Here is a 7,881-nt window from a genome sequence, read left to right as displayed (position 1 = left end):
TCTACTTATACGCTTCAATTAACTCTAATATTGACACTAAATTTATTAAATTCGAATCTAAAAGGCATTAAAGATTAAAAAATATGTATATTGAAGTAAATTGTCGATAGGCGAAAAATTAGAGGAAAATTTATCTTTGTTTTTTCTGTTAGGGTGGAGACCCGATAGAGATCGGAATAAGAGGTGAAAAGTGTGAGGGTGATACTTGAGAATGGGTAGGATCACAAAAAAAGAGAAAGATGATGATGAACAAAGATTGGTTTAAAGGAGCTTAAAAATATAAGAAGTGACTTATGAGGAGTGCGGCAGAACTTTAAGATAGGGTTAGAGAGCCACATGAAAGGGGACGAGGGGGTAAAAATGAGTGAGGAGATGGCTGGGTATGGTTAATTACTTAAAGCATATTTTTTATTATGTATAATTTGTTTAGCGTTTATGTTTTGTTGGGTTTATCCGTTTATATGTCAAAATCAGAATTTATAGGTAGGTAATACAGACTTACGGAGTACGTAGTAGTGAATAATATGGCGTACGATAGTAGTGAATAATATGGGATATGGTAGTTTTTGTGAAGCGGTTTTGTCCAATAAGACGGTTTTATTGTCTAAAAATACAAATTATTTATTAGCATTAAATAAAAAGTTTTCTAATAAAAATAGACCGTTTTACAGTATGATGTCATACTATTCTATAATTTGTGTAAGGGACATATTTGTCATTTTGTGAAAAGTTATTTACCTGATATGGAAATAGATAACGAATGAATAATATACTTAAAATAAAAACAGATAACAAATGATCTGGCCGGAAGGAATAATAGTTTTGAACTCATATTTTAGTCATATGTGCATTTAAAGAACTGAGAATGTCAGCCCAATTACAATTTAGGCACATTAGGATTGTTGGTCTAAATATTATAGGAGTATAATTTATAGATGTACATTTCTTTTAACATGTCGAGATAATATATAGTTATTTTCACTCCCGTCGGCCCTCCATATAAGATTTTTCTTTGTTCTTTATATCAGTTTAAATGTATTAAAATCATGTTATATTCACTATATACTTTTAATCAATTTAATTGAGCATGAATTTAAAATTCATTTTAAAAACATATACTTATATTTTGCTTTTATCTTTACCGCTGACAAAAAAAAACTTATATTTTGATTGAATATATTCTCATTGCTGTTTGTTTTGCGATGTCAATAAACAAAGTCAAGGATAATCATATTCATTTAAGTGCTCTTATATACAATGATAAATTGATAACGCATGTTGTTAATTACGACCCGTGCATTTTCTGCACGGGTTTAAAACTAGTTTTAGAAAAAAATGAAGACTTTTCTATCTCTAAAAGTAGTGCTCCTTAATTTTAGGATCTTTAATTGCAACATTTCTATTTCTAACTTCATATTTCTACAATTACACAATTCGTTTCATTAAACGTTAAAAATTTACAAATAATACACTATCATTTTTTTTTGGTACATAATACACTATCATTTATAATACTCTGTACACCCGTCACTTCTACTATTTCAATCTAACCATGATTACAAGACTCCTTCAAATAACATACTTTTGCATGGCTAACACTCTTAATCTGACATCATTTTTTATCTTCAATTTTTTTTGCCTTACTAATATTCTTTACTATCATCTTTGAACAACGATTATGAAGAATATTATTAACTACGAATTTTAAAAGAGAAATGTCATTGATATAACATTAACATAAAAATTATATCCTCTTCCTTTGCCATTTTTATAATTGTAAACTATTGTATAAAGAAAAATATTTAAGTTATATTTTATGACTCATGATAATTAATTTTTATATTTTATATTATTTATAAATGGTATTTTAATCAAACATCCCTACAAATAATGAGACGAAGATTCACCCAAAAATTAGCAAGTTCGTAAAATACGGATAAAAAACACTTAATGTACCAATGACCACCTTAAATTTTATTTTGTAAAGTTGTTCATAATATGTGAGAATTAAAATTTTTAAAAACAAATGAATTGGAGTCTGGAGAGAGTACATTATATGTATGTCGAATTTTTAAGAAAAAAAAAATATGAAAGTTTTAAGAATAAAAAAAATATTAACTCAACCCTGAGTATATTAGTATAATTTGTAACATAATTTTATCATTAGTATAACTTGCAATATAATTTTATCCTTATATATTAAATTATATTACCCGAGAGTAATATTACACAAACCCGTGTATTTTTTGCACGGGATTAAAATTAGCTTCACATATTCTCTTGTTTTTTCTTCAAAACTAGAGCAACATGAGTACCTGACAACAAATATTGTCACTGAAATCCATGTCTAATGATGGCTGCATTATCCTTCATAAGTTTGTGCCCTAATGAGATATGAAAGAAAATCCGTTTTGCATTCACTAGAATAACATAATTTAGGAAGCAAAATGTGCAACCTACTAGGTTTGTGTAAATCCGGATATCTATACGGATTTTAAACCAGATCAGATATACAGTTTTAGAATTATGAATTTTAAGGATCCAGATTCGATTCGAATAATTCGGATATCTGGTATCCGAAAATACGGATATCCGAAGTTCTAAATCCGGATCTGATCCGGTTTCAAGGCAGAATAGAGTCGGCTTCGGCCTTGTTTGGCGAGTCTAAAAAAGACAATTTAGTTCATTTCGCATTTTTTACACCACTAAAAAAAGGATCCGTCTACTTAATACTCCCTGCATCCCGGTCAATAGTTTTTATAAAAGAAATCCGTACTTTGATTTTAAAACCTAGGGCTTTTGTATTATGTTTCACTCCCTTTTAGTTTTCACTTCCTTTTCTATATTTTCGCATTTTGAGGTGTGCGTTCACTCATGAACGGTTATAAAGGATAATTCATGTCAGCCGACTCCAAATCATTTTTAGATTAAGGCCTTGTTGTTGTTGTTGTTGTTGTTGTTGTTGTTGTTGTTGTTGTTGTTGTTGTTGTTGTTGGCAGGGGCGAAGCTAGGATTTAATTTCTGGGGTAGCAAAAAGAAAAAATTAAAAAGGAGAGAAGTCAGGATTAAATTAAAAAGGAATATGCAAGTAATGAGATTTGAACCCAGGGCATTAGGTTGAAAACCAAAGCCTTTACCATTGAATCACAATGTATATTGTACATTTAATGAGATAACATTTACTTATTAGCTATTCAGCAATATTTGGGGTAGCAAAAATCCGTCTTCTAAACCAATTTTTTAAAGTTTGGGGTAGCGACCGCCACCCCTTGCTACTAGGTAGCTTCGCCCCTGGTTGTTGGTGGTGGTGGTAGTGGTGGTGTTTCAGTCAATAATTCACATTTTTCTTTTCTAACAAATAAATCAACTCATGTGAGTGAGGACCATTATATTTACTCCTTATTTCAAGTTGTTTTGATTATTTTGATAATTGTAAACTCATTCCTTTCGTTACCTTAATAATCGTGTATAAAACAGTTGTAAATTATTGACTGGGACGGGGGGATCTTTAAGGTGATGACGTGGCATGTCGCCTGAAATGATAACATGGCAATGCTGATGTAGAATACGGATCGACGTAATATGGTCATGAAAGTGACGGAGTAACACACACTTTGATGTGATGAAGTGACATATGGTTCGAGGTGATGACGTGGCATTCCGTATATATACATATCTTTCCTTAAAATTTTATAAGTCAATACCTATTTGACATTATCAATTTTAAGAAAGATATATTGCCTTGACCCAACAGTCAACTTGTTACGGGTCGGGTTTCGACCCGTTCTTTACGGGTCAAAACGGGTTCAGGTATTTTTCGGGTTCGAGTTGAAAAAACCGGGTTATTTACGGGCCGGGTTACGGTCGGTTTTGGGGTTGGGTCAGATTTTGACAGGTCTAGATAGGTGAGATGAGATTATAAGGGTTTAGGTTTGTCAGTTTGCGTCTAGACTCTACTGCCTTTATGTATATCATTGTGTGTCGTGATTTGCTTTTAAATTTTTCCATTTTTTTTTTACGTTTTTTAAAAATTCGGATCGGACTCGGATATCCAGTTTTAAAATTTCTCGATCCACATCCGAGTCCAGTTTAATCAAGAAAAACCGGATCAGATATCCAATTTAAAAGGTATCCAGATATTCGGATTTTGTAATTTGGATTTCGAATCAGCTTCGGATAAAACATTCGTATCAGAATTTTTTTCAGCCCTACAACCTACGACATTTTTTTTAACTCCATACATATAGGTTCTCTCCACATGACTTAGGCTCCGTTCTTTCGATTTAGTTTCAGCTTTTATTCAGCTCAGTTTACCTCAGCTCATCTCCCTTTAGTTCAGCTTAGCTTATTTCAACTTTATTCACCTAACTTCAATTCAGTGTAGCTATATACAGCACAGTTCATTTCAGTTTAACTCCATTCAACCTAAAATAACATGACCTTAATGACCTATAATTAAAATTTACATCGTTGAACTACTATTTAAAATAAGCACGGTTATTCTAAAGAGTCTGTCATCCCCCTTAAACTAAAAGAATAAGAAATCTCTAAACTTTTCCCGCCTAAATGAATTAGGCTATAAATGGGCTTCATAACATGGGCCATTTTGATTAATTTCGAATTGAGTTATAAATGGACTTCATAATATCATATCTACAACTGGACCATACTGATTAATTTCATACAATAAATAATTCTATATACAAACTCTTGAGCCTTAACTGCAGGGGGCTGGGCAACCCCGATGCAGTAGGCGGCCTTCGTAATCTTGTCCGTAGGGAGTTCCCGTCTCTGATATTCCTTTGTGAGACGAAGCTGAGTAGTGTAGAATTTAGGAGGATTAAAGCTGGTTTGGTCGACTATGATGGGATGGAGGTGGATAGTGTCGGGAGATCGGGTGGTTTAGTTTTTTTATGGCGTAAGGAGATTAGTTGTTCGTTTCGTTCTTCTTCGGTTCATTATATGGAGTTTGATTTTGAGGGAAATGAGGGCACGTGGAGGGTGACCGGTTTCTATGGTTGGCCGTCGGTTAATGATAGACATTTGTCATGGGAGCTGCTGAGAATGTTGGGGGCAGAAAACGGGGATGTTCCTTGGATATGTATAGGCAATTTTAATGAAGTTTTATTTGCAACTAAGATGAAAGGGGGTACTCGTCCTCAATGGCAAATGAATAATTTTCGTGAGGCGGTGGATGATTGTGGTCTAAGAGAAGTCGAGTTCGATGGCTACGAGTTTACATACGACAACGGGCAAGAGGAGGAGTACAATAGGCAGTCGCGTATCGATCGGGCTATCGGGAATGAGAAATGGTTTGAGTTGTTTCCGAGAGCTAAGCTGACGCATCTTGTGAGGGAGTGGTCGGACCACGCTCCGATTCAGCTCTCATTAAATCGTAGGACTGAGCACGAAGTGATGGGGGGTAAATTATTCCGCTTTGAGCATATTTGGGTGGGGGAAAACGGGTGTGAAGATGCAGTTCAGAGGGCGTGGAACGAAGGTACGGGAGATTTGATGGAGACTATTGTTGGTTGTGCTGAAGCGTTGCAGAAGTGGAAAGGAATTAGTATAGGAAAAATTGTTTGGGATTTACGTACTAAAAGAGACAGATTGAGCCGTCTTAATGAAGGTAGTAGGTCCGCAAAAGCCATTAAATAACGTAAACAACTGATTAAAGATATTGCGCGGTTGCTTCACCAAGAGGGGCTTTTCTGGCGACAGAGATCCCGAGCTTTATGGTTACAGGAAGGAGATCGGAATACTAAATTTTTTCACAAGAAAGCAGGTCAGCGAAAACAGAAAAACCACATTGCTAAACTTATTGATGACGATGGAAATGAGCACGTGGGGACTATGGCTGTCTCGGGTGTTGCTAAGGCCTACTTCGAGGGCTTGTTTTCGTCGGGTGGACCTTCTCTATAGGAGGATCTTTTTGCGGTGGTAGCTGATCGTGTGACGCGGAGTATGAATGCTATTTTACAGGCCGATTATAACGAAGAGGAGGTTCTCGCTGCCTTAGGCCAAATGAATCCTCTTAAGGCTCCCGCCCCGATGGTATGAACAGTCTTTTCTATCAAACTTACTAGCATATAGTCGGTCCTTTAGTTGTGAACTCGGTCTTGAATATTTTGCGTGGTGCACCTATACCCCCAGGGCTTAATAAAACTCAAATTGTTCTTATTCCAAAGAAAAAGGCGCCCGACAAAATTGTTGATTTTCGCCCCATTAGTTTGTGTAATGTTGTGTATAAGCTGGTGTCTAAGGTATTGGCTAATCGACTGAAGCAATTTCTAGGGACATAGTATCCGAGAATCAGTCCGCTTTTACCCCAGGTCGACTTATCACTGATAATATTCTTGTAGCCTTTGAAATGTTTCATCATATGAAGAACACTAGACAGGGTGACGATCACATGGCACTGAAACTTGATATGGCGAAAGCTTATGATAGAGTCGAATGGACTTTTCTAGAACGAGTTCTTAATCGTATGGGTTTTGCAGACGGTTGGACGAGGAATGTGATGAAATGCATTTCGTCTGTGTCTTTTACTAAAAAGGTGAATGGGACGGTGACAGAAGAGTTTAGACCTAGCCGGGGACTTCGCCAAGGGGATCCTCTATCGCCTTATCTATTTATTTTATGTGCCGAGGTCCTTTTGGGCCTGATTAGGAGGGCGGTTGAACGTGGAACCATACGGGGTATTCGGGTTGCGAGTGGAGCTCCAGAGGTCTCTCATCTTCTTTTTGCAGACGATAGTATTTTATTTGTTCGGGCTAGGGAGGGGGAGGCTCAAAAAGTGAAGGAAATTCTTACTGCTTATGAAGGTATCTTTGGGCAGCTTGTCAATTTGGCCAAGACGACCGTTTCTTTTAGCCGCAGCACTAGGCCGGATAGACAGCTGCATATTGCTAATCTTTTGGGTGTGCGGATCGTGGAGGGATAGGATAAATATTTAGGGCTCCCGACGGTTGTGCGACATTCGAAACAAGTAATTGCCCGGGTAATTCGTGACAAGTTATGTAGGAAATTACAAGGATGGAAGGGTATGCTTTTGTCGAAGGCGGGTAGGGAGGTACTGGTAAAGGCTGCGACCCAATCGATCCCTACATATGCAATGAGCGTATTCAAGCTACCTAGGAATTTTTGTGACGAACTTCGTTCCTTGGTCTCACGATTCTGGTGGGGTTCGGATAATGGTAAGAGGAAAATTCCTGGGATTGCGTGGAATAAACTATGTCAATCGAAACATCTAGGAGGGCTGGGGTTTCGCAATTTTCATGAGTTTAATCTCGCAATTCTAGGCAAACAGGCGTGGAGAATGTTAACGGCTCGGGATTGCTTGATGGTAAGGGTGCTCGGCGGTAAATATTTTCCCAATAGGTCGTTTATGCAGTCGGATATTGGTACGAATCCAAGTTATACATGGAGAGGGATTTTCGAGGCTAAGGAAGCGTTGTTGCGCGGATTAAGGAGACGTGTTGGTAATGGCTTAAGTACTAAGGTTTGGGGGGATCCATGGCTGGTAGGCTCTAACTCGCGTAAGGTCATTTCTCCACGCGGCATTGCAGATGCAAATATGGTGGTTGCTGAACTTCAGAATGCGGATGGTAGCTCTTGGAACACGCATAAGGTACGGTCCCTTTTTCTTCCCTTCGAGCAAGACTGCATTTTGAATTCTCGGGTAGGGAGGCTTAATGTAGAAGATGACTGGCTTTGGGACTTGGAGAAGAATGGTGAGTACACTGTTCGTTCGGCATATAGGGCTCTTACGGGTGGGAGTGATTTGTTGGTGGGACCGTCGGACCATACAAGGGAGAAGTGGCTATGGAAGCGGGTTTGGGGTATCAATGTGCTGCCATGCATTAAGATCTTTTTCTGGCA

At 37.3% G+C, this 7,881-nt stretch overlaps 1 protein-coding gene across 1 annotated transcript; it reads left to right on the top strand.

Annotated features, from left to right (window-relative positions):
* Positions 1-4,962: 4,962 nt before the first annotated feature.
* On the top strand, positions 4,963-6,943 carry LOC141588432 (uncharacterized). The gene is made up of 4 exons (XM_074409876.1): positions 4,963-5,629; positions 5,678-5,877; positions 5,983-6,054; positions 6,389-6,943. The coding sequence occupies exons 1-4, from the start codon at positions 4,963-4,965 to the stop codon at positions 6,941-6,943; spliced, it is 1,494 nt and encodes a 497-aa protein (XP_074265977.1).
* Positions 6,944-7,881: the final 938 nt, after the last annotated feature.

This window comes from Silene latifolia, chromosome 1, assembly GCF_048544455.1.
Source record: "Silene latifolia isolate original U9 population chromosome 1, ASM4854445v1, whole genome shotgun sequence".
NCBI classification, from domain to species: Eukaryota; Viridiplantae; Streptophyta; class Magnoliopsida; order Caryophyllales; family Caryophyllaceae; genus Silene; species Silene latifolia.
This window is presented reverse-complemented; position numbering and strand designations above follow the sequence as displayed.

Coding starts and splice junctions, on each gene's coding strand:
- LOC141588432 (XM_074409876.1), top strand. CDS start 4,963: ATGGAGTTTGATTTTGAGGGAAATGAGGGCACGTGGAGGGTGACCGGT. Junction 5,630..5,677: donor ATTGAGCCGTCTTAATGAAG/GTAGTAGGTCCG, acceptor AACTGATTAAAG/ATATTGCGCGGTTGCTTCAC. Junction 5,878..5,982: donor CTGTCTCGGGTGTTGCTAAG/GCCTACTTCGAG, acceptor GCTATTTTACAG/GCCGATTATAACGAAGAGGA.